Source organism: Ornithodoros turicata, chromosome 9 (genome assembly GCF_037126465.1).
Source record: "Ornithodoros turicata isolate Travis chromosome 9, ASM3712646v1, whole genome shotgun sequence".
Taxonomy (NCBI): Eukaryota; Metazoa; Arthropoda; class Arachnida; order Ixodida; family Argasidae; genus Ornithodoros; species Ornithodoros turicata.
In genome coordinates this window covers 42364235-42389495 of record NC_088209.1, presented here as the reverse complement: position 1 = coordinate 42389495, position 25261 = coordinate 42364235, and the positions used below count along the sequence as shown (strand labels likewise).

General features: G+C 44.8%; 2 protein-coding genes across 3 annotated transcripts; both read left to right on the top strand.

The window, feature by feature from the left end:
- Positions 1 to 1191: 1191 nt before the first annotated feature.
- LOC135369500 (nose resistant to fluoxetine protein 6-like) lies at positions 1192 to 14348 on the top strand. Its single transcript, XM_064603082.1, has 9 exons — positions 1192 to 1498; positions 7382 to 7581; positions 8815 to 8938; positions 9313 to 9400; positions 9649 to 9761; positions 12393 to 12572; positions 13393 to 13489; positions 13559 to 13654; positions 14291 to 14348. The coding sequence occupies exons 1-9, from the start codon at positions 1213 to 1215 to the stop codon at positions 14346 to 14348; spliced, it is 1242 nt and encodes a 413-aa protein (XP_064459152.1). The 5' UTR covers positions 1192 to 1212.
- A 466-nt stretch (positions 14349 to 14814) lies between these two features.
- LOC135368006 (nose resistant to fluoxetine protein 6-like) lies at positions 14815 to 20617 on the top strand. Of its 2 annotated transcripts, none has more exons than XM_064601091.1 (5): positions 14815 to 14982; positions 16063 to 16142; positions 16450 to 16572; positions 18111 to 18555; positions 20300 to 20617. In XM_064601091.1, exons 1-5 carry the CDS (start codon positions 14827 to 14829, stop codon positions 20516 to 20518), a joined length of 1023 nt encoding a protein of 340 aa, XP_064457161.1. In that variant the 5' UTR covers positions 14815 to 14826; the 3' UTR covers positions 20519 to 20617. The 2 variants fall into 2 exon arrangements, with proteins under 2 accessions (XP_064457161.1, XP_064457160.1); XM_064601090.1 differs by having other exon boundaries at positions 14815 to 15003.
- Positions 20618 to 25261: the final 4644 nt, after the last annotated feature.

The window sequence follows — 25261 nt, the reverse complement described above, 5'->3', positions numbered from 1 at the left end:
CGGGATTCGAACCCGGGTACCTCCCAGTCTCGACGTGACATGGCCAGCACGCTAACCACTGAGGCACGGGAGCTGGTTGGGCCCTAAGGCCGCTCAGATACCCTATTCAAAGACTCTCTATTGAGTCATTCGCGCAAAACAGGATGGGCACCAGGATCAAAGCCCACAACTGAACTTGATGTCACGTGTCCACGCCGTTCCTTCTGAAGTTGGCCCGCGACGAGCACTATGACGTCACTCATTCGCTACTTCCATCTCGTCATGATTGCAACAGCCTCAGTTGCAGTCGGTGCATCGCGAAATTACGAAACTGGAGGGAAACACCGCCTTCAGGCCGTGGCTATAATCGTCAAACGCCTATGACAGTTGATCCATTCCGCGAAGACAGCATGTTGCACGCGCAGGCTAAATGGAAGTCAAGGGAATCCCAGCTACAAGGTTGCAATGACTATTAACTGGCTTCTATACCACTGCTACCATCCATACTCCTTATGACGTCACACAGATTGCGACAATGAAATCATCGCTAGCCTGCCTGCTGAAAGTATACGTAGAAACGGTGACAGAAAACAAGAAATATGGCATTCCGTTGAAATAGTCAACTACGTAGTTATACTGACTTTAGTAGTCATAGCTTCCAGTTAAACTACCAGTTTTCGTCGTTTTCCTTTATTATTCGTTTTTTTTTTTTTTCACTGTCGCTCGCTTCGAAGAGAGCAATAGTAATGAGTTTTATTCAAATTCATGCCTATATAAACCTGTTTTCCACACACACAAAAAAAGTAATGAACTTAATGGATATCTGAACTTCGATCAGTTGTCGTGCTGGGAATACCCCTGGTGAAGTGTTCATCATCCGTGCGAGTGAGGTAGAGACATAAGTACGCGACGACTTTCGCCACAAGGCTTCTCTTGAAACAAGATGGATGCCGTCATTACGACTTTCTGAATCCCTCCTCTTCGAAAAACAATCAACGACCTGCACAATGAACAAGAAGAGCAATCTCCATTAAGCCTTTCGGAACGGCGATGGCATCTGCTCTCCCCAAGTTCAACGCTTCGTACGTTCGACCCTCGTCCAAGGACGCCTGCCGTCACTCTCCCCCTTCCGCTCCGTGACGTCACAAGCAACAACCGTAATATTGATGGAGAACACTGTTCAAAGTTTCATTCGCTTCTCAACAGTCTCCAGCTACTGGTAGCACAACTGCAATGGCACGATGCTGGATATTCTGCTGTCTTCTGCTAGTGTCAGGCCTCGTTTCGGTTCTAGCAGACGACTACGAAGATGCAGACGACGTCAGTGTGGAAGAAGAATACGCGAGGATCGATGCGAATATGACACAGATTTTGGATACAGTTCGAAAACGAATAAACCAGGAGCTCGCACCCTTCATTGGTGACGTTATTTACGACCCGCGGTTGGAGCCGCAGTGCGCGGGGGCGCTGCTGAAACTTGGATTAGGAATACAGAATTTGGACCATTGGGCTATAGAGAGTAAGTGGATTTTTCATATTTCTAAGCGCTTCGATTGCATGGAAGGTACGGCGTGCTATAAAACATAAATTATTATTCCAGCCACGGCATTACTTTATTTTACCACTATTACTAGCACTGACAGTATTCCTGTATTAACAATTCGATTTTCACGCACACATGTGGATTGCGTGAATTGTCTTCTTCGTCACTCATTCTCCATCCGATCAATATATTGATTTTTAAAAATAATTTTATCATAGTTATCTGCAACGCAATTTACACCAGTACTTAAATTGGTATCTGTGTAAAAGTCGATATGTAACACGAGGTATAGATTTATTTTTAGTTTATCTAGTAGAGATTCTTATCTAATAAGATATACATCATGCGTTAAATTGTCACAAAATTAAAATGGCGGCGTTATATGAAAAAGGACTACATGACGATGTGGGTTCCCTCGAAACATTTCGCTTTCACGTAACAGCGCACGCGCCTTAGCATGAGCGTATTTCCGCGTATGTTTCACCTCCTGAAATGCCCCATTGCGAATTTCCCCATTCATTGTCATTAACTTATTTGTTGTTGTTGTTGAAATGCCCGATCCATCAAGTACTTAATCAACCGATTTCGTCATAATGTTATTAAATGTCACACCTCTAACGAACACTGCAACAAGACACAGTGACAACTGATCTCAGCGACCTTTAATTTAAAGGAAACAACATCGCTCCTAAATTTCAACTGAAGCACATAATTAACACGATGTAACATCCTCTGTTATGTAATCAACACGCAATTCTCCGTTAACTGAATCTTTCCACGGAGAACCTTCTTCCTTCTTACTACGTCTATTTCGAGCTGCAAAGCTCCAGTGACAACAGCCTTCGTCTATCTTTCAAACGTCGAGCTCCGAGGTGGCGTGCAATTTAACAAAAGCAACGCAACACTCGACGAAACATCGGGGATTCTCAAGGCAGCTCTCCCGTGGCGAAAAGTTGGCACCGGCACGTTCCCGAAGGACACCCAAACAATTGAACGCGTACATTATGGCTTGTGTACAAGATACGGGACGTCATCAAAACAAGTGGTCAGCTTACGGATGTCCCATGTTCGTGGAGAGGGTCCTGTCGATGCAGACCACAGTTTTCATACGTGCTAATTTATATGTACACTCTTAAAAAAAGGGTGTACCTTAACTCGTTGTTCTTGCCACATATATTACTCCCTTTTGGAGAGTACAATTACTCTGAACAAAGGTTACTTTACTAGTTTAGGCTGCCAAGGGGGACGTCGGACGAAGTAGGAGACACGACAACAGACAGCTTAACAGCTGTTGTCATGTCTCCTACTTTGTCCGACGTCCCCCTTGGCAGCCTAAACTAGTAATGTCACACCAACTACCCCAACTTAGCACTTTGGCTCTCAACAGAGCAGTCCCCTCACTCTCTCAAGGGAGTAACATTACTCCCTTGCTCACTGCCGGAGAGTAATATTACTCTCCAGTAGGGGGCTAGAGCGTAACCCCACTCCATAAAGGGAGTGAAGAGACTCCTTTTTTGAGAGTAATTGTACTCTCCAAAATGGAGTGATATATGTGGCAAGGAAAGGAGTTAAAGTACACCTTTTTTTTTTAAGAATATAGTCGGTAATATGTGGCTTTCTGCGTTTATTTTTCGATAACTATTTTTGCACTCCGATTCTTACGACGCGAGGTAAGAAAAAGCCTGCGAATTAACGCAAAATGTTTACGCTTAATTTGAACGAGGCTCACAAAGCGCACACTCTTAAAACATAACTTGACCACATTGCACAGAACGATACCGTTATCACTCCTAGTTTGTGGAAAGCGCGGAGTGTACACCATTTTGTAGCAATTAACGTAACTGCATAAGTGTCACAAACAGACGTACGCTTTGCGCTTCTAACCACTCAGGGGGCAGAGCGATGTCACTCGGGATGGTGGTTGGCTAAGAGCGTGCTATGCAGTGTTTTAAGAGTGCAGGCGAGCCCTTTTTTTTGTGATGCTATACAAACAAACATCTCTTTTTTCTTTCATTTAGTGTTGTTGTCAAAAAGACTGACGTCACAACCCCGACACCTGCCTTCGCACCTCACTTTTGCCTTAATAATTCAATTTTATCTTTACTTTTAATTTTTCAACCCTTCGTTCACTATCAACCGCATTAATAGCGGGGAATATGTTCCTAATAAACATAGTGCAACATTGTGTTCCGCATCAGGAGTAAAGCCAGTTTTAACACCATCTTTTCTTCCTCTTTTCCTTCTCTCTCTCTTCTCATCCATTTTAATCGAACACAATCGGCGCAAAACATATTTCAACATCGTTTTGTTGATGCGGCTGATGCTTCGTCGGACATGAGTAAAATACGTCTTTTTATTTTTCCTACGTTTTCAGTGCAGCGCTCATTACATATTATTCGAGATAAGTAGGAAACACAACTGAGTAATGCCATCAATTCTGTGTGTGTGTTAGCGCCACGAAGCAGCTGTGGCTATGAGCGATGTACGGACGTGGACAGCTGGAAGGAGTGGGGGTGGAGTGGTTAGCATGCGTGGGGGGCCGACTTCATGGGGAACTGTGCCGACATTCGTCTGGAACATCTGCCCGAAAACCCAGGGGAAACCTCAGACAGGACTCGAACCCGTGTCATCCCCAGAGTCCCGGCCTGGAAGGCGATCATACTAACCACTACGCTACACGAGCAGCTGTCTTTTTTATTTTTTGAAGCGCGTAATGAACAGTATTAGGGCAAGCAGACATACACTATAGAAGTGTTATGACAGAGTGTGAAAGATAAGTATATAGTAGGAGGCGTTGAGCTGGTCAACTGAAATGCAACCCATTTCTCCAACAAAGCAACTCACATACTCATTAGTCAACACAAAGAATAAAGTTACATTCTATTAAATGAAACTAGGCACCTTTTCAGCAAAAGCGAAACAAACTACCAAACAAAAGAATTAACTAACTTGGAATTTGAATCACAAAAAGATAAAGCATCAAAAACGAATGACGAGCTTACGAACAAGCGAAACAAATGTTATTTTTATTATTATTCAGTACTAGCTGAAGGGTAGGTTGGATAGAAAAGAAAGAACATGTCGCAACGAACAGACCGACCATATGTGCGGAAACAGATACATGAATACGACAAAGAACACCAATATTCTATGTAATCATACTATAATAAAAAAATGAGGGATATGTTTATTATTCTGTGACAGGAAAAGTCAGCCAAACTACGCGATCGCCCTGTAAGACCGTGAAAAGGTGAGCACGTGAAGAAACAACTCGAGCCAACAAACAGCAACTGACTTCGAAGATGGTGACCGATAAAAGAGCAGGTCATGCAGTGCTGATATCTCTATCGTACACAACACATAGAGTAGCGCGAGAAAGTCCTTTATTATTTCATCACCGTGGATGATGGCTGGCCCCGCAACTCGATTGTTCAAGGCTACAATCGAGGTCCATTAGGGAATACCCTTTCAATCATCGATCAAGACTGGTGCATTTCCGGTGTATCCGTAATCGCTAATCCTGCCTTCAACTTGTCGCGGCCCCGGATGCCGAGAAGGTTACTGTCGTCGAACAGCTTCATTCGTGGTTCGATATGTCTTGTCAGAAAAGCACTCGATGTAAATTGCTGCTTCTATCCGAACGAAGTCACCTGTTGCACTACCATTGTTGCCCGTAACTGCGTTTACATGGACGGATATGTCCAATGAAGGCCCCTGTCGATTTACATGACTATCGACCGAGGCGGCACACAGCTTTACGAGGTTCAATTGACTGGTCTTCAACCGAAACACCATCCTCATCTTTGAAGTGTAATCTTGAAATTTTGATATGTTACACACAACTTTGTCGTCGTCTGACGTTTCCTAACCTGCCTGAACTCCCATGACTTCAGAGCTTTTGCCATGAATGCGGAGATGTGTTCTTCACAGCATTTCATCTCCAGTGGCCGACCGGATGAACTACTATCCCCATCAGTTATGCGTGTATGAAATCTCATTGGTGTGTGTCATGTGTGTGTGCCTCATCTTTTTCATCGTCATCCCACTCATATACTAACCCACATGCACTGCGGTATGGTACCGCAATTTTTGCGGTGAATCACCTCATTTTATTGTCATTCATGTACACTCTAAGAAAAAAAGGAGTACTTTTACTCCTTTTGGGGAGTAATTGCATTGCCACAAAAAATAGTCCCTTTCGGGAGTAAATGCACGGGAATAAATGAATGTCACAGAGTGAAGACCGCATTTCACGCGCTGTTGTAAGAGTCCCATATACATAATTGGTGCGCATGCATGAAAATACTTTGAAGCAAACCGTCAACGGTGATATATCGAGTTATATAAAATCTTGCGCCATACTAGGGCACAATTTACGAGGAAAGATGCGCTAACTGTTTCTTACTCTGTGTGGCTGGAAAATTGCTACGTTGTCTGAGTTATACGGCCTTATGTCGTTCAAATTGACCAAGGGCACATATTTACGTAGACTGTTGCATTCAGGAGACCATTCGCGAAGTTTAGTGACAATTTGCAGTCCTGGGGAGTAAATGTCGGGACTAAATGTTGGGTTAGGGGACTAAAATGGGGAGTAATTGCAGACTAGGGGAGTGGAAGCTGCAATTACTCCCCGTTTTACTCCTTTTTTTCTTAGAGTGTAGTTGTTGTTGTTGTTTGTCGTCGCGTGAATCTTTTCCCCTTCTCAAATACTTCTGCAGCCTTTCGGCACGCCATTCTTTTCATAATCAGTTATTATTAATATTTTTACTCCGACTCTGGTCATTATCCACCTATTGTATTCTGAGACAAGGCAGGGCCAGGCGTCCGACAGTGGGAAGCGGCTGAACAAGCGCTGAACTAACGTTGACATTTGTCGTCTGAACTGCCAAAGCCAGGCGACCTATCTTTAGTGTGTTGGCATCTGTTCTAAAAAAGTCGATATAGATCGGTTAGATCGGTTTACATGCAGACGATATATCCACGTGGGTCCGCTTCCTGTAAACGCAGTCTGTGTTAATGTGAAGTTCAGTATTTCTGGACGTGTGCACAGTTTCCACACTTCGCCCTATATAGGCAGACTGAAATGTACATAATGTGAGCCTTTGGTACCATCGCGTCAAACTCTGTTACGTTGTACTATAAAGATTGTAGTGTTGAGGAAAGCACACATCGTGTTGCCGGTTCCACAATATCAGCTCGCTCGTAATATCGCCGAGGTCACGCCGAAGACTGGAAGATGATGGTGCGAGGTTTTCCTTAAGATCTCCGGCAGGTTTTCCAGACGGAAGTCGCCACAGTTGGTCATTGAAGCCGGCCCAAAGCACGTCCCAACCTTCCTGTATCAAACCCCTTGCTCCCGTCCTTGGTTGGTTCGGTAACTGGTTGGTGAAGTTTTATTGCCGAGCGTTCTGCCTGCTGCTATGGCGGCATGTTCCTCGAGGGGGATTCTGCGTCCTGGGTCGACTTCACAGGGAACCGCCGACACTTGCCTTACATTGTTTCGAGGGGAAAACACAGAAAAACCACTCGCACAACACGACCAGAGGCTGGGGATTCGAACCAGGGTCCTGTTGCTGTCTCTCTCTCCATCTCTCCGCCACTTATAACCACAGCGCCTCTCGGTGCTAACTCACATCTGTGTCAGACGGGCTTCATCGCGCTGTTCAATGGCCATTGGTTTAAATTATCATTGAAGACTTTACCCGTGTGACAGGGGTGTTAGAGATTAGCTTGGGTGGAAAGGAAAAATGTGGAGGAATTAGCACGGATGTTGAAACAAATTTGCAATCATTTGCGTTCAATATACATTCGATGCACGTACGATTGATCGTTGATTCGGTGATTGTTCTTGACTACCAGTGGTGGACGCAAGCGGAAAACCTCCGTCGGGTGCATTGCGAGGTCGCCTCGGAGACTACGGTTCGTACGATGAATGTCTCAAGGTTCGTCATCCTCGAGGTTCTTTCCAAGGGCGCTACTGCATGCTCCACGTCAAGATAAAGCCCACACCTTTGATGTTGGAGTTGGCCAAGAAATTCATGGACTACCACGACATCAACGTAAGTAGAGCAGAAAAAAAAATTATGAAGAAGCACATGTAACATACTCGCAACACCACCAAGATCGTTTTTCTTTGCTGCGCAGCGCAGCCAGTGGAGAACAGTTCAATTGTTGTGCTCGTACATAACTTTGACTTCTTGCGTTGCTGTTACCGTGAAGATTTTTCCTTAATATCTCACATATAGTATGAGACATCTTCTGTGTCTCACCTCATAGAGTAAACAATACAAAGATTTTTTCTTAAAATCTCACATCTAATGTTTCGCGTGTAATGGGGTAGTGTGCTGCTTTCCAGCAGAGAATCACCCCATGTCATAGTGTTTATTTATTTGTTGTTGTTGTTATTCTTTGCAGTCAAACCTTAAGTAGCTTATTAATTACCTAACAGGCGTATTGTGCATGATGGCAAACGTGACTTACCGGTGAGACAAGCCATTCCGGAACTATAAAGCTAATGTGAAATCCACCTGGAGATGCCTTACAACAAGAAAACACCAAAAAACTTTCGCAAAATTCGTTTTTTCATAAAACGTCAATACTGCCTCATTTAAAACCAACTGCCAGCTTCCTTTCTCTTTCTTCCTTTCTTTCCTGGGAATAACAAGCCGCCGTAGCGGTGGCTAACCTTTCCCTCCTATTTTTTTAAATATAATAAACATATCACCCCCCACCCCACCCCCCTGTTGAAACGTCCCTTCCCTGCTTCACCTCTTTCGGTGACGTAATTGGCCATTGCCGGCGAGATTCCTAATCGCTCAACTGACGGCGTCACCAGGCTAGTTAGTTGCAATCCGATACCACCGAAAGCATGAACGGAGATGCTTTTCGCGACTGTTCGGCAGCAGATTACGAGTCGGAAGACCGCATTTTGTGACAGACAGCATGCCTTCATAACCGACTCCAGTGATGTCGGTCCGCACACTGTTGCCTAAATTCAGCCAGTGGCGCGCAGCCAGCTGCAAAATCCGATTAAACTCATTTTCTAATGTTTCCGACTGTTTTAAAAACCAAGTATTCCGGTTACATATATTACAAGCATGTACTATTCCGACCACACCTTCAGTTCAACTGCGTGTTTCTTTTTCTTTTTTTTACTACAACTTTAAGTCTAGTGCAATAAATAAAACTACAACTCAGGTGGGCGTCACTCATGATCACCGTTGCCTCGCGACGTACGTAAAGCTCCGAATTATTACTAACTAAAACTCTCTCCCATCTCTTTCTTTTTTCAGTACGTAGGTAACTTCACCCTCATGTCCCGGTCAAGATTGAAAGATCAGTTCCCCGGCTTCAAGCTGGGTGTTTGTATCCCCTCCACCTGTCAACAAGAAGATCTACAGTTTATCATTGATACTAGTAAGGGCTCGCGATATCAGATAAATGTTTGTCTTCTTGTCTCGCATTGCACTTTGAACCGACTTCCGAAAGGACAAGCAATCGCTTTTATGCACTTTTAATTAAAATACATTTGCACTTAAACATGCACCAACCGGTACCGGGAACCGGGGTAATCGGTAACTGTTGGTCATGACGTAATCAGCCTATATACAGGGTGCATCACGCTGTACAATGGTTGGCCTTCAACGTGCTATGCGGTTAAGTTCCGTGTTCAGAGTGTATAACTAAAAAGTAGAGTCGTCTTTGAAACTGCTTCTTCCCTTCTTAAAGTATGTTCTCGTTATTATTTATTTCGAGAGTTATTTCTTACGACGAGCATTTATCTCGTGCAGCGATACGAAAGTACGGCATCATACTGGAAGTGAGCAACTGCATGGTTGAAGAACCTCTCAAAGTGGACCAACGCCAGCGCGTTATTCTGTAAGCCCAACAATTTATCTCCTTTTTTTTACCTCTGAACCGGCAACCCATAAAAGCTGCATGGGAAAAATATGTTTTCCTTTCAATCCCTTATTTAAAAAAAAGGTCGTCTACTGTCTGTACACTTTCTGTGCTGATAAAATGTGTATATAATATATAATAATAATAATATATAATATATGTTGATAAAATGTGGCTATTTTTTCTCAAATTCGAATTCGAAAATTCCATTTTGTGTTCATGCACAGGTGTGTCTTCGGTTCGTGGCTTCTTCTTATCCTGGCCGGAACAGCGTACGATATATTTCTCAGGTGGATCACCCCAGACAAGTTGTCTCTGTCTGAGAAGCCCAAAGAACGAGGTACGAAATGTTTTTCCTTTCAGAGAGAAAAAAAAAAGCCAGGAAAAGTTATTTACTTTTGGCGCACACATTTGTTAGCCCTATTTATAGCTCATTATAAATGTGTTCTTGCATTCCCGTCATGAAGGTATCTGACGCATGCACATCACTTCATAGTGAACGTATTCTGAACAAGAAATAAAGGATACACAGGATAGGTCATGAGAACACTACCCCACTGCTACCCAACTTGAGTCCGAAACCCACGAAACGTTTTTCCCACGATGTCACACCACTCGCTCGCTCGCTCGGCGAGTGTACGCCGGAAATTCTCAACTACAGATACTAGTCTGCGTTTTCCGACGACTGGACGGAGCGGTAGCTGCCGTGCGACAGGCAAAGTTGTGTTTGAGCAACGCGCACAAGTTTTTGGGACAATGTCCACCACACTAAATTTACTTCTACATTTCTACGGCATCTGGTATGAATGAATGTAGAAACTGTAAAAAAAAACAAAAAAACACTGACACATTCCAGCAAACGTTTGCGGTAGACAAACATGGCAACGTTTTTGTGCGTCACTCGCCCTGTACGCGGTCCGCGGGTTTCGAAACGTCGTCTTGCGGGCGTTTCCTAACCGCGCGTGCAAGGCGACCGCGTGCACGCGACGTTTGGACGCTGAGAAAACGTTCCACGCATTTCGGGCTTTATTCTGATGACGTGCACAGCTTACACATGGCGTACATACAGGCAGACACACATACCGAGAGGATGGTCTCACGTTTCTTGTTCGACCTCTTCCTGATATTGAGCTGGGGGCCGCTGTGATGAAGAAAGACGCCAGTGCCATCTACCGTAAACTTTCGTCCCAAGCTGTACCACTACTATACTACTATGTTCGAATATGCCACTCTACCATACTACTATGTACCTATATGACACTGTAGACTGTACTACGCCACCACCATATTATATAAGATATAATACTCGGATATACATTGTCTCCTTGATTTGATTCCAAGTGTTTCTTGTTCACTTCCTTGTTCAACAGTGTTGCTTTGTCACCTGTCATCCTTTGATCCTCGCGTTGATCCCAATGTTGAGGGTTCGAATCATGCCGAGGACGACATTTCCTTTCTTTCTTTCTTTTTCTCTTTCTTTTTTTTTTTGTGGCACAGTGCAAGTTTCTTAGAAAAGTCATCCTTCGAAAGGGACGTCGAAGACGACACGGGGAGGACAAAAATAATCCAGGACTTAGGGACATGTCGCGACGGAGCCGTGAACTATCGTATCGTTTACATTCGTTACATATATTGTTACCATCCTATCATATCATACCACTTCCCCACTACTACTGAAATCGCATCGGGGAACAGTCCTTCGCCAGGAATGATGTCCTAAAGCTTTTGTAAACAATAATTAGAAATACGAAAACAACTCGGACTACATCGGTTCAAGGTTCGAAGTTCCGACAGCAAGCGATTATTGACGATCGGGCAAAAAAGAAGTCTGCGCGAAAAAACGTACTGTCCTTCTATCAAGCCACCAATCTGGTCACAACTGGTTGCGTTTGGGTGACTATATAGCCGTTGATTATACCTGGGTATCCATGAGAAGTAGCGGAAGCAAAAGAAAAATTATGCACGGCCCTCGGAGGCATGTCTCGCGATGGACGAAGGGCAGACTTTTGCGTAAGCATGGCCTTGGAATATGACCAGCGAAATAGACGTATATGTACAAGAGTACAAAAGTAACTGCGCCGTGACCCGTCGATGAGATATGAAGGTAAGAGAGGAATGACGTACTTCTCCCGTTCGTGGCAATTTCGCGAGTTTTTATGTTGCAAGGACTACCTTGCTTCTAACGGGCGCTCCCCCATTCCTCCGTAGGAGAATAGCGAACAAAAAATCGACAAATTTCAAATGCCCAAACGAGTTATAATCTCTTGGCAAGATCGACAGATCCCACTTTGTCTTATCGTATCATCTCTGGATGTTCTCTGTACCTCCTTATTGAGAAACTATTCCGTATACTTATAGACTGTCTTCCAACTAACGAAGGTTTACAAAAAAAGAGCGCTCTTCGCGAATGAAACTACCTGACTGTTAGCAGTCGTGCATCGCAGTCGTCAGTATTTTTTCATTGCGCTTAATTAATTAATTAATTAGGCGAGACTAATTAACTAATTTTTTTATGATACTGGGGGCCGATATGTTAGTCGGAAAGCTGTAACGTGCCTCGAGCATCATCCGACCTAGATGTTACAACGAGATACGCCTGGTGGCTTTATTCTATTTTAATTCATTCAGTGCTTCCACACGTCTCCATTTTTTTCTTTCTATTTCTATTCTATTCTATTTATCTCTTTTCCTGGAAAGAAAGCCCAGTCCTGGGCATAGGCGCGTGGCCTATAAACAATACTTGTATTAACAATATTAGGGATATTTTATAGAGTTCTGTACCGATCTAAATGTGTATCGATACAATATCGATATTTTAAATCGACGCTCGTCCATACTCCGTTTCAGAAACTGGTATTTATCTACGTTCAAAATACCGATATCTTGTGTATATCCAGTCACAACCCCCCTTTCATCAAAATCTTTGCTTACTTTCAGTTACACGATTTGATATATCGGGATCTCATTTCAGGTGTGTTATCCAAAGTAGCCCGATCCTTCTCTCTTGTTCGCAACACACGCAAATTACTGAGCGTCTCCAGCAAGGCAGGAAGCAGCTCGGAACTGGGCGTCATCCACGGCATTCGTGTCCTCTCCGCCCTCTGGGTCGTCTTGGGACACAGCTACATCTTCCTCGACCCACACAACGACGGTATGTTGGACTTCGCGTTCAATTCGATTAGCTAGAAAAAACATTGGGACGCTGTGCTTCGTCTCGTTTGCGTGCCTCTTTCGCAGCAATAAAGTATTTCTCGTTGTCCTATTGAAATCTGGAAGCATTTGACTCCCATCTGTTCTTCATCTTGATGTCCAATCCTTCATCCTTATGTCCTTTCGCGACGGAACTCACAAACAGCCTCATAGTCTTAGAGTGCTGCTCTAAATCAATACACGTAACGCAGAAAGGTATACTATGTTATATTATTGATAGTAGACTTAGACGAGTGTTTTCAATTGGTAATAAATACAGGGTGTTCAAAATTAAGCTTTCACCAGCGCTTTATAAATAGGTGAACAAACGAAAACTGGTGCTACTTTTTCTGTTCCTTGAGTAAGAAACAGGTGCTACATGATTAGCAGCACCTGTTTCTTACACAAGTAGCGTAAAGTTATCATCCGGTTTCCTGTCATCGCTGTGTTTGCGTAGCGCTCGTGAAAGCTTAATTTTGAACACCCTGTATAATGAGCAACACTTGGCAGGATAAAAAAAAAGTACGTCAACACAAGTCTTATCTAGAAGTCCGTCAAAGTCGATGAAACATGTCAGCAGCTGTTCCTCGATGAAAACCGTGCAAAACCGTTGAATCGCAGCCGATTCGTGGCTGAGGTACATTCCTTAGCTGGTATATGCGTAGGAAGCATGCCAAAGTACGCAAGCAGTCATTTTTCGTTCTTACGTTTAAATGCAATAAACTGAAGTAAAGAATGCCTAATAGCTCTACAGTTGAACTCTACCTTCTTCTTTGTTTCAGGCGGACTCATGTACCTCTTAGAGAACATTAACAGCAATTTTCTGTTTTCCGTACAAATGAACTCCTTCCTGGCCGTCGAGAGCTTCTTCACGATGACGTAAGCATATCTCTACGCGACAGCTACCACCTGTCACGTGACACGGACCGTTTGCCTTCTCTTTCGCAGTGGGTTTCTCATGTCGTACCTCGCGGTGAAGAACTATCACCCGGGAGTTCCTGTGCTGCTTGTCGTACCCATGACTCTATTTCGGCGGTACATAAGGTAAGAAGTAACGCAGTTGTAGCCAATGTAACACAGAAGGACGTCTGGTAATATATATCGGTTAAAAAAATGAAAGGGCAGCAGCAGTGGAACTCGAAACCACATCTTCCGCAGTGACAGTACAGAAAACGCCAAGCCTACACTGTAAACTGGAAAACACCCTTATGGGTGTAAATGGCTTGTCCTATAACTGACACCTCTTTTTACACCGTACATGGTCTGGAACACCCTTTTTAGAGGGTGTATTCCGTGTAAATCACCCCTGGAAAGGGCGCTTTTCTTTGAAAATGCCCTCTTTTGCACCCTTTAAACACCCTTTTAAGAGGGTGTAAGATCGTTAAACACCCTCCTAAAAAGGTGTATAAAGGGTGCAAAAGACGGCATTTTCAAGGAAAAGCACCCTTTCAAAGGGCGTTTTACACGGGATACACCCTCTATAAAAGGGTGTTCCAGACCATACGGTGTAAAAAGAGGAGTCAATTATAGGACAAGCGATTTACACCCATAAGGGTGTTTTTCAGTTTACAGTGTACCTCTGCTATGCACCCACTAACACTCTGTTTATCCTATCCTTCTGTTGTCCGTCCGGTGGACGCATGTTGTAGTGCTTGCGACACACTTGTCTGAAATCAACAGCTCACGGTTTGTCTTGTCTGAAATCCCCATGTGTCGCAAGATGGTTTCTTCCGACTAATAGACTCGTACGGCATACCTACCTCAAAGACAATAATGGTACCGCACCTTCAGGGGCGGCCAAGCCAATACGAACTGCTGTCCCTTTGAATGAAGATTTCAGACAAGTTTGTCGTAAACAGTGCATCTTTTACGATCTGGGTATCCCAGTGAGACTTAGTGTGTTCATGAGAAGGTAGCCTAGCATGGTCAAAACGTACCACATCTTGCCAGGAATTTGAGTACTAGTTCGAGTGCCGCCTCGGGTACATTTGCATTGATGACCTTTCTCTAATAGAGATAATGAGCGTTTCACATGAAACCTAGCAAACGTCTATGCATCGCTCACAGCCCACAGTCAACGCGGTGGTTTAAAAAAAATGAAAACACTGTAGGTTATGTTTGCAATACACTTGACCTATCGCTCTTAAGGATTTGTATTCTCCTTGTCGACCTAACTTTGTCCACCCCTTTATTTTTTTATCAGACTCGTCGTACCCATGATGGTGGTCCTGGGCTTTGTCTATCTCATCCCCTTGATGATGTCCGGTCCCCTTCTGGACGACATCTGGTCCGGCTTCGACAAGAGCTGCAACCATGTCTGGTGGTGGGTGGCCACCATGACTCATAACTACCAGCACGTCGTGCCAGAATACGTAAGACGACAAGTGGTCAAGGTGGGCAAGTCTACCCTCCATATGGTGTCGCGAAAGCATGGCACAACACCGCATGATCTGCATGAACAGCATGTGCACGCGCATGCGCAGCTATAGAGGTACATGCTGCGAAGCAGGGATGAGGACACGTGTATATGGCTACCGATATCGAGTGCAGGGTGCCTCACCAACGGAATGAAGCACAAGGGTGGAAAATATGACACGCTGGCTATACTGCATACTGTAATACAAGCTTCAGGCATTATTTCGTCTCATGTATCCTTTTCTACCCATACAAACGGACGAGACTCGTAAAAGGGAATATGTATACAAGTCTACTTTCTAGGAATTCACGAGTTCATAAGAAGGAGTTCATTGACTATGGAGGGCTGTATAGTGGCACCAGGCTAATACTTTTCATAAATTATAGTCACGTATAGTTACATAGTATGTGAACTTCCCTGAGGATCTCCCTCGTGAACGCTACGTCTGGGTATTGCAATTATCCTTCATGGTATAGTTATCGATAACTATCAAACGATTATCTTCTGGGAAGGGATGCGTTTGGACTTAGGAGATTGAAGCTGACTAACGCTAACTCCGAAACAACTAATTGCGGTTGCACAGTATAGTGGCTATAGTGTTAAATGGGGGGGGGGGGGGGAAATAAGGTTTTTGAGGGTTCCACGTCATCTTATCGTGCTTACTATAGCCGTAACTAGTTATATTTAAAAGGAAAGTATTTTCACAAGCTAGCTATGACTGTATACTTATCAAAAATTACTTTACCCGCGACTGGGATCCTCTTCCGAACTTCTTTATTGAAGTCGCCTGTACGTTTCCTGCTTAGTCCTATACTTTCAAGAAGTAGGATAGTATGTCGTATCTGCCGACACCGTTCTCGGTTGAGTGGGGCATCCTATACTTGGCACTCAGATATCGGTATTGCGAATTTGCACGAACCGCGGTGGTGAACTGTTGTCGCGATGCGATTTGTGAGTATATATGACGGGCCTACCCTCTCTTTCCATTAAATGGCTTCGGTTTCGTCGCTAATAATGGAAACATTTCGTCATACAGTGCATGCCTCACTACTGGTACGTGTCCGTAGACTTCCAGCTGATCATCGGTGCCAGCCTCTTGCTCACAGTCCTGCCGAGGTAACTATATGCTTTCGAACGTACCGACATAAGTGTGCATCTGTTTTTCCACTTTTAGAGCTCTTAGTTGTGAGTTATCAGTTTTTGTAAAGAGGTGATCCTCCTCCATGAAGTCGGTTCCGCGATAACTGGGCTCCTGAGCTATTTCATATCTTGATATTTATTCAGTATCTTTCTTTACCCCGTTAATCCTCGACAAAAACAAATTTATTTTAATGAGGGTGATTGGGGAGTATGCAAACGTTTAATGTGTGACTGGACGTAAATGATCAAAATGCAGCGTCAAGGCGTCTCGTTGCATTTTCAGGTGGCCCAAGCAGTCGTTGTGGTTCGCCGGAGCCGTGACAGTCGCCAGCGCCCTCTACACTGTAATCCACACCTACGTCGGGGGATATTACCCAACAGCTCTCGTTATATCCACCGACATACAGTAAGTTTCTCTTTTGATGTCCGATGGATTGATTGATTGACTTGTAAAAGTAAAAAAATTGAGATGTTAGTCTCGAGCCACTCGGGACTGGCTACTCCAGGACGCGTTATTCAGAAAAGAAAGGGAAATAATGTATTCTCGCAATGAATGTACAGATCGTGAATTCGTCGTAAATGAATAGTGTAACGGTGACTTTTCCCACGTGAAGAAATGGTCGTGCTTGGATTTAACGAAGCAAAAACTAAATGATTCATAATGATGGAGATAATGAGAATGCGAAATATTTTGATATAAAATGAAGTGTTGGAGTACAACCATTATATAGCTGAGTTTTGTTTTCGTCAGTGCCTCTCACGTCATCTTCACAGCCGCAATCCAAAACATCCATAAGCCGTGCGGCGGCTCCGTGCGTTTTAAGTATTTTAATCTGTTGCTTATCTGCGCTTCACATCAACAATCATGGAGCAAAGGGAAGGAGAATATGAAGGAGAGAAGAGAGAAAAGCGTGGGACAAGTGAACGTGTTAAGAAGGGGTGATTTTTTAGCTCCTTTGGACTATTGTAAGGGTCAGGATCCCTGAGAAGTCCACCATGAAGTAGGGTGCGATAATACTAGATCAATCACCCAGGTGGAGTTAATACTCAGGCTCTCAAATATGAAGACATTACACACGCCACTTTGGGGACCATTTTGACACGCTACGGAACACGCATCCACGATTTCCGGAGTTATATCCTTCAAGCTATATACTATGCCAATAGCATGTGAGAAACCGAAACTTAAGAGATCGCAGTGACGTCACAAGGATGTTCCTCATTTCTGCTTCACTTTGGAGCGGAGCACCTCCTCCCATTGCTTCCCCCATTACATCTGGTATATATTGTACTGACCGTGTGTGTGTGTGACTTCAGTTTTAGTTTTGTGTTCCTCCTTTCCTTTTCTCCTCTTCTTTCTCTTCCCCTTTTCTTTTCTTCTTTTCCTTTTGTTTGTTTTCTTCTTTGTCTTCCCCTTTCCTTTTCTTCTTCTTCTTTTCCTTATCTTTTCTTCCCATTTTCTCCTTTTTTCTTCTGCGCTTTTCTTCTGTGTCTTTTCCTTTTCCTTTCTTCTTTGTCTTCCCCTTTCCTTTTCTTTTCTTCCCCTTTTTTCTTTTCCTTCGCTTTTCTTCGTCTTTTCCTTTTCTTTTCTTCTTTGTCTTCCCCTTTCCTTTTCTTTCCCTTTTCTCCTTTGTCTTCCCCTTTCCTTTTCTTCTTTTCCTTTTCTTTCCCTTTTATCCTTTTTCTTCTCATTCGCTTTTCTTCTGTGTCTTTTCCTTTTCCTTTCTTCTTTGTCTTCCCCTTTCCTTTTCTTTTCTTCCCCTTTTTTCTTCTCCTTCGCTTTTCTTCTTTGTCTTTTCCTTTTCTTTTCTTCCCCCATTTTCCATTTTTTTGGAATAGCAAGCCGACCTCCGTCAGGCTGACCTTTCCTCTCTTTTTTCCTTAATAAGCATATCCCGCCCTCCCCTTGTACTGAGATTCTTTCTTTTTGCTCTCCCCCTCTAGAAAGCTCTTTGACACGGCCGACAATATCTACATGAAGCCGTACTCTCACGCTGGGCCCGTGGCCGTAGGCATCATCTTCGGTTGGCTCGCAGTCCAGCGCCATAAGCTTTCCCGCCTCGTCCAAGCAGCTTGCTGGGCCGTCGCCACAGCGGTCGGCCTCACTTGCCTGTTCAGCATCTGGAGCTGGAACCACAACTGGAACCCCACAGGATGGGGTCCTATCCTCTACGGTGGCCTCCACAGGACAGCCTGGGCCCTCGTCGTTAATTGGTTACTGTACGTTTGCGTTACCGGCAGGGGCGGCCCCGTCGGAAGGCTGCTCGAGTGGGCCCCGTTTTATCCGCTGGGCCGCCTGTCCTTCGGACTATATCTCGTCCATGTTGTGGTGTTAGGCTGCAACATCATGTCCATGAGGGATCGCAAGTCGGAGCAAGGTTTTCTCCAAGTAAGTACGAGAATACTTCTGGTTGTAGTGAACCGAATGTCGCTTTCGTGAATGGTGCGTGGGTGCCACATTGGAGGAAAAACGCAGAAATGATCAAAGGAACTTTCGCATTCGGAAACATGCATATGAGACTGACACTGTGATATTTTGTACAGCTTCACAGTGTACTTGGCCAAGTTTCTCTTCCGAAAACAGCTTACATATTAAATAAACGAGTTTTAAAGATTCACACTCGCTCCGCACCTAAGGAAGCCGCAGCGATAGTAACATTATGATGACGTAGGCCAGGCACACCAATGGGAGCGCAGCGCTGGTGATTGTCTCCCAGCTCGTTTGCTTCGCGGTCGCATCGCAATATGCTAAGGCAGCGTTCACATCGGGGCAACTTTTTGCAGCAACTATGAGCAACTTTGGAGTTGCTGTCAGCCGGCAACCTCCAGCAACTCGAGTTGCTCAGAGTTGCTGCGAATCGCTCCCCGACCGAAAACTTGAGAAGTTGCTCGTGCATCGGCCAATCAGAGAGGGAAGCATTGCCACGTGACTCCCGATGGCGTTGTGGATTTCATTCGTGGATTCATGGGTTCAAATCCTGCAGGTGCAGTTAAAAAATAACTTTTTCTTTTTTTACGAACTTCACGGAAATATATCACTTGCCACTTCTGGAAGGCAATAATGATCTATTGGGGCAATAAAACTAACTGAAATTTGATAAACAGCAGCTAAAGAAAAGATTCCACCAGTTCGATTCGAACCCACATTGTCCGGTCGCCATAAGGTTGCTTGTGGGTGGAGCTACCGAGTTGCTGCGTGTGAACGCGGACTCGAAATTGCTCAAAAGACGTCGGTTTGAGTTGCTTCGAGTTGCTGGGAAAAGTTGCCCCGTGTGAACGCCGGCTAAGTGAAAAGTCCTCTGTAAATACGCCGATCTTCGCTCGTTACGGTGTCACCTTCCTGGCTGTACGAACGCGTTGTAGTGGATGAGGAGGAACACAGGAGGACACGTACACAGAACGCAAGCCTCAAAACGAGTTGGATGGAATGAGGGCATTTGAAGGAAAGGCACTTGCAGTGGGATTCGAATCCACGACCTCTGATTCGCGGTCAGAGACGCTACCAGTTACACCCTCTCCTCAATGTACCAAGCCACGCTCGGTGCCATCATTCAATTGATTTACGAAAACGTCCTGCGCTAACCCATAAACGACATTCTACAAGCCAATCACAGATCCCCGCGACTTGTAGACCCCCGCCAGTCAGCCCGCCTCGCTGGTCGCCAAAGGACGCTCTCTGATTGGACTTGTCCGTGTGACGTCTTCTCCGATTTCCAGAGAGGGAACTCCGCCATACTCTCAACATCCGGCGTCTCCTCTTGCCGCGCACTGCATTAAATTGCGCATAGTCTACTTCACTAATTCGTGTCGGATTTTCGGCGTTATTCTCGGCGATGAACGAAGAGCAAAACGGCGCTGTAGTTTCAGAATCGACCGGGACGGATGTGACAGTCCCTTTAACGCATACATGGCACGCACTCTTGATGCACCGACGATTTACTGCACTAAATTGTCGCTGTAATTTAGTTATTTCTTTAAAAGTGACATACTTAGGACTGCCCCTACATAGCGGTATTGAGTGATTTCGTTTTCGAAAGGAACCAACAGAAAATACTCCAGTATCTCATTTCTTTACGAAAAATACGGCCACCGTTTATCTTACGGTCTGTCTAACAGGAACTCTCATTTTGCAGATCCAATACTTCATCGGTGCAGCAGCGATGTCGTATATTTTCGCTTATATCTTGTACGTGACCATCGAGGCTCCGATTGCACATTTGGACAACCTTCTCTTCGGCTTCACTAAGCGCTACAAGAAAGAAAACCAGAGCGAGGGCTCCCAACAGGTGCACAGTCAATGCAACGGGAACCATCGCGAAGTCTTCGTGCTGACGGACTCCAAGCCCCAGTGAATTCTGCGGGGACAATATTGTGCGGGACACTGTGGTGAGATGCTGCGTGCAAGAACACTGCCCAGAAGACAGCATCATCGTATGTGGTACATTGTACAGAAAAAAAACGACAGACGATTCCTGTGAACTTTGCGGCTCAGCTTGGAGAATAGGTTATTCGGTGCCGGTGTTTAGCACGTAGGTTCGTGGACATTGTACAGGAACTGTGAACGTTCTACTGTGCCGTGGGCATCGGGACAGTTCGAAAAACTTTTTCCACGCAGATGGTGCTTGGCAGCAGCTGCTAGATGACTTCTTCCTAAGTCGTGTCACAGTTTAGCAACTCTTCAGCAACATACTCTCGTCGTTTTTGCTATAAATTGAGCCCATATGTGTAGCATTGTTCCTCAAAGCCGTCATTGGAGCTGCGCAGGAGGGTTATATCTCCGAATGGCTACTACCGGGTAGGATAGGATTACTGCAGAGACACGTTCCGCGTGACTCGGTTCGGTAAGGTACCATCTCTTGCGCACTAAGGGAATGTTACTCGTCGCCTCAAAGGTCGTGAGCGCATGCGCACAACCTCGAGCTTGAAAGCGAGAAGGAGATTTGGTGAGGTGGTATGCGCTCCATTTAGCCGACGGCACCAAAGCACTTGTCGGCTGCCCACAGGAAGTGGCGCCCATGCAAGCAGCACAATGTACTGAAAGTCGAGTGCAATAGGGGTGGACGATATGTGTCTTATCAATGTTCGCTAGTTTCACGAGTCTGTTCAAGGCCTTCCACCCTACCCGTCAACTCCTATTGCACTCGACCTCAGTACATGGTGCTGTTTGGGTGGATGTTTTACGGCCACTATACGCTGCTCCCGAATTTTCTTTTTTTTTAGCATCCGTAGACCTCTCTGGCGTTTCCGATCACTATCAAATCGGAGAGATTTAGTGGATCATATAGTGGATCACTTTGTGCATAGCGTTGCGCAACAGTAGCATATATGCGACGGCGCCATGTGAGCATTTTTCGAGAACAGCGTGCCTATATACAGTCTTAAAAATGATGATGGTGGTGGCGGATGGTGAAAAGGGCTCACCGTTGTCGCCCTCGCAGAGATGGGCAACGTCATAACTGACGCCCTGGGGGAATGTGCGTCCTTTGCCGACTTCTAAGGGAACTGTGCCGACATATATGTCGAAAAACGTCCGAAGAAAACCCAGGAAAAGAGCCCAGGCAGCACAGCCGGCACCGGGATTCGAACCCGCGTACCTCTTAAAAATGAACTTCACCACATAGCACCCTCCTATAGCCAACAATCATCCCGAATGACGTCGTTCTCTCCCCCTGATTTGTTGAAAACGGGAGGCGTACGCCTTTTTGTGACACTTTTATGCAGAAATGGTAATTGTCACAAAAAGGCACAATGCTAAAAGGCTCCGCGCTTTCCTCAAATCAAGAGTGATAGAGGTATATCCCTCTGTACAGTGGTTGGCCTTCAGCGTGCTATGTGGTGAAGTTTTGTTCTAAGAGTGTACGCTATAACAAGCAATCGCCCGCAACAGAAAGAGAGCTTCGCGCAGTGCGCAGACCCAACAACGCTACCCGTTACGTACGCAAAGGCGGTAACGTATACGATGCACTACAACTCACCAGTGTCTTCCACGATGTCGGCATTTTACGGTACTTCCAGAAATCACTACTCATCGTTATTTCGACTGCGCACATTATGTGAGTTATCCAAACTAACTGTATACAGTGAACCCTCGTTAATATGACCCCCGATAATCTGACATACGCGCTTTACGACCATACTCTTGGGGAACAATTTAGAGAAACCTCTGCAAATGCCCCCGTTAATATGACAATTCCGCATTATGACCAAAATTTTCCACGACCATGATCATAATATCGAGGGTTCACTGTACACACATAATGTGTTCAGTCACTCTATGTATTGCCGAAAACGTCTCACGTAAGAAACACGTGCTTTTGTTTTATTCCCTGCCCTCTTTTTAGCTCCAATTATTCCTCTTTAGCCCTTCCATGTGCCTTCTTTTTAGTTCAGCATATGCAACGTGGCTAACGGTCGGAGACAGTACGGTTAATTTATTTATTATTTCATTCGTTCCTCTAATGAACGTGCACTTGAGGCCGTCATTTCTCGTTGAAGCATCCCTGTGAATCTGGATGTTCAATGCAGTGCAATCCTATAATGCAATGCCTGTGATTCAGACTAAACGTTGATTCATTTGCGTTGTGTCGTTGTGTGTGAATATGAAATGTTTCCATTAAAGATGAGAGTGTTTGTACAGAATTTACCCGAGTCAAGTTTGGACTCGTTTATTTAATCCGGGTTATGGATACGCAGAAGAACGATAAAGATTGCCCCGTATCAGTTGACGAAAGTCATCCCAAGCAGCACAATGTACTGAAAGTCGAGTGCAATAGGGGTGGACGGTATGTGTCTCATCAATGTTCTTTAGTTTGACGAGTCTGTTCAAGGCCTTCCACCTACCCGTCCACCCCTATTGCACTCGACTTTCAGTACATTGTGCTGCCTGGGATACGTCAAAATCTGCGAGAAAGCACCCAAGCAGCACAATGTACTGAAAGTCGAGTGCAATAGGAGTGGACGGTATCTGTCTTATCAATGTTCTTTAGTTTCGGGAGTCTGTTCAAGGTCTTCCACCTACCCCTCCACCCCTATTGCACCCGACTTTCAGTACGTTGTGCTGCTTGGGCATGTTCCCAAGCAGCACAATGTACTGCGACTATAAAGTCCTTGTAACAGGAAAAAACGCACCGCATAAAACACACATCTATCAGAGGCTTATAAACCGTAAAGAAAGAAGCCTCTGGTCGTGGAAGAAGCGCGTGCAATCTCCGAGCACGTGCGGGGTGCGTTTGCTATGCCCTAGTTCGCTCAAGTCGTCTGTGCGTCATAGAACCATGGACGAGTATTCGCCCTTGTGCACGGTTCCCAGGGCCCTGAAGGATGACGTCCAAGAGGCTGACGGGAACGACTACGCTGTCCTGCAACCCATGAGCATAGGTAGGCATCCGAAACCGTCATTGCTGCCTACTGCGCTGTGTTCTCTGAGCGCAACAGTTCGTTGTGCTGTACGTATATTGTAAAACTATGCATGCTATTACGAAAACCTCGTCGCAACGTAGCCAGTTAATGTCACATTGTTAGCTTACAAATCTACAAGAAGGCAAACACATGCAGGTAATGTATGGGGTCCCCGCAAACAGAACAAATAAAAAATAAAATAAAGAAAGAGGCAAAGATGGAACTGTGGCAGGGTACAAATTGCTTAGACACGCCGTCTTCCGCGAGGGACGTTAAATACGGGGTGCCGTGTGATGAGCTTTCATCGCACGTTAAAGAACCCTCAGGTGGGCAAAAGCAATCCACAGACCGACCGCTGTGGCGTCGCTCATGATCTCAGTTGTCTCGCGACGTAAACACCCAATTATTATTATTATTATTATTATTAAAGATGGAACTGTACAGAATCGTCGGGCTCCAAAAATTGCTTTCTGCGTATACACTAGAGGGAAGTACGAGGATGCAGTGGACGTCCAAAGAAGCTGGCGGTGCGGATGAAAAACAAGCTGTGAAGCCTCTATTTCCCGCAAGCTTCCATGTAGGTTTTATGTATACAGGGTGTTCAAAATTAAGCTTTCACGCGCGATACGCAAACATAGCGATAACAGGAAACCGGATGATAACTTTACGCTACTTGTGTAAGAAACAGGTGCTGCTAATTATATAGCAGCCTGTTTCTTACTCAAAGGACAGAAAAAGAGCACCAGTTTTCTTTTTATTCGCCTACTTATAAAGTGCTAGTGAAAGCTTAATTTTGAACACCCTGTAGAGTTATGGAACACCCCACCTTTCGAGCTACGTAACTCCTCGTCTATCTGTTTATTTACACGGAGTCTTCGATTAATTGAATAGTGATTTTTTTTTTCTCTGATGAATAGTCAGATGCTGAGAATTGTAGTCTCTATATTTATAAATTTTGTCTACCGTGTGTATTTTTCTCGATTGTGTGTTTGTTATGTTCGGTGTGTATCTCAAAGAGTGATTAATTTTTCTGGTCAATAGTCGGGTGTTGACAGTGTTTGTTTGCTTACTTGTGTATTTTCTGTTCCTTGTGTGTATTTTGCTCCAGAAACATAGTGTACCTGTATTTGTGTTTGAGCCGCCTCACAAGCTTGCCTCACGGCTCTATTTATATGATGTATTTCTCCGTGTATTTACACAAATTAGGTTGAACTTGAATTTAAGTTGAAGTTGTAGGAGGCTACATTTCTTCAGGTGGGGCTGTCTGCGAATACCTAAGAAATATCAGTAACCGATCTAAGATGTAAAGCGTAATGAAATACGTAAGAAGAACGTTGAAAAATCGATAGGAAAAAAGTTTAGTCCCGTGCTATGTTGAGCATTCACACGGTGCGGTATATCGGGAATGGCGTACTGCGCATTTAGCAGACGACACTGAGCAGACGATACCGCCAGCGTGTTTTCCTGTCGTCTGCTACGGAGTGTCTTGTGGTTGTGTAGCAGGATATTCCCCCACGGTTAGTGTACGTGAAGACGCGACGTTGAGCGCTCGCGTTCACGTGACCCCAGAAAGCTATGACGCTTGTCGCATCCTCCGCTTCTGAGGGTATGTCGCTCGTGTGAATTCACGGATAGAGCAATAAGTAAATAGTGGCAAATAAATCTGCGTAACCGCAACAACTGAGGCCACTCTTGAT

Bases quoted from the DNA above. Each gene is read 5' to 3' on its own strand.
- LOC135369500 (XM_064603082.1), top strand. From the start codon at position 1,213: ATGGCACGATGCTGGATATTCTGCTGTCTTCTGCTAGTGTCAGGCCTC. The intron at 8,939-9,312 runs GTAAGGGCTCGC...TATCTCGTGCAG, and splicing joins ACAGTTTATCATTGATACTA to CGATACGAAAGTACGGCATC. The intron at 9,762-12,392 runs GTACGAAATGTT...ATCTCATTTCAG, and splicing joins TGAGAAGCCCAAAGAACGAG to GTGTGTTATCCAAAGTAGCC.
- LOC135368006 (XM_064601090.1), top strand. From the start codon at position 14,827: ATGATGGTGGTCCTGGGCTTTGTCTATCTCATCCCCTTGATGATGTCC. The intron at 16,143-16,449 runs GTAACTATATGC...TTGCATTTTCAG, and splicing joins TTGCTCACAGTCCTGCCGAG to GTGGCCCAAGCAGTCGTTGT. The intron at 16,573-18,110 runs GTAAGTTTCTCT...CTCCCCCTCTAG, and splicing joins GTTATATCCACCGACATACA to AAAGCTCTTTGACACGGCCG.